Source organism: Mitosporidium daphniae, assembly GCF_000760515.2.
Source record: "Mitosporidium daphniae strain UGP3 chromosome Unknown contig-502, whole genome shotgun sequence".
Taxonomy (NCBI): Eukaryota; Fungi; Microsporidia; genus Mitosporidium; species Mitosporidium daphniae.
Window position 1 is genome coordinate 1 of NW_013546286.1, and position 655 is coordinate 655.

General features: G+C 30.1%; 1 protein-coding gene across 1 annotated transcript; it reads right to left on the reverse strand.

Annotated features, from left to right (window-relative positions):
- On the reverse strand, positions 1–655 carry DI09_506p10 (putative type IV secretion system protein; the record flags this gene model as incomplete). Its single annotated transcript, XM_013381898.1, has 1 exon — positions 1–655. A coding segment is annotated over one exon (655 nt), but the record flags the coding sequence as incomplete, so codon positions are not given.

Here is a 655-nt window from a genome sequence, read left to right on the forward strand (position 1 = left end):
ACCCGTTGAAGGTTTTTCAATATCAATAAATTCAGGACTTTCATAAAGGTTTTGTCTTTCAATTGATAAGCCACGATTCTTTTTAACATCAATTTTAGATTTTAATTTTTGTTTTGGCAAAGTTGGTTTCTCTTCGAATTCTAATTCTTTTTCTTGTGTTTCAGTTTTGGTCACTTCCAAAGCTGATTCAGTTTTTATATCAGTATCGGCTTTACACGTTGAAGGTTTTTCAATATCAATAAATTCAGGACTTTCATAAAGGTTTTGTCTTTCAATTGATAAGCCACGATTCTTTTTAACATCAATTTTAGATTTTAATTTTTGTTTTGGCAAAGTTGGTTTCTCTTCGAATTCTAATTCTTTTTCTTGTGTTTCAGTTTTGGTCACTTCCAAAGCTGATTCAGTTTTTATATCAGTATCGGCTTTACCCGTTGAAGGTTTTTCAATATCAATAAATTCAGGACTTTCATAAAGGTTTTGTCTTTCAATTGATAAGCCACGATTCTTTTTAACATCAATTTTAGATTTTAATTTTTGTTTTGGCAAAGTTGGTTTCTCTTCGAATTCTAATTCTTTTTCTTGTGTTTCAGTTTTGGTCACTTCCAAAGCTGATTCAGTTTTTATATCAGTATCGGCTTTACACGTTGAAGGTTTT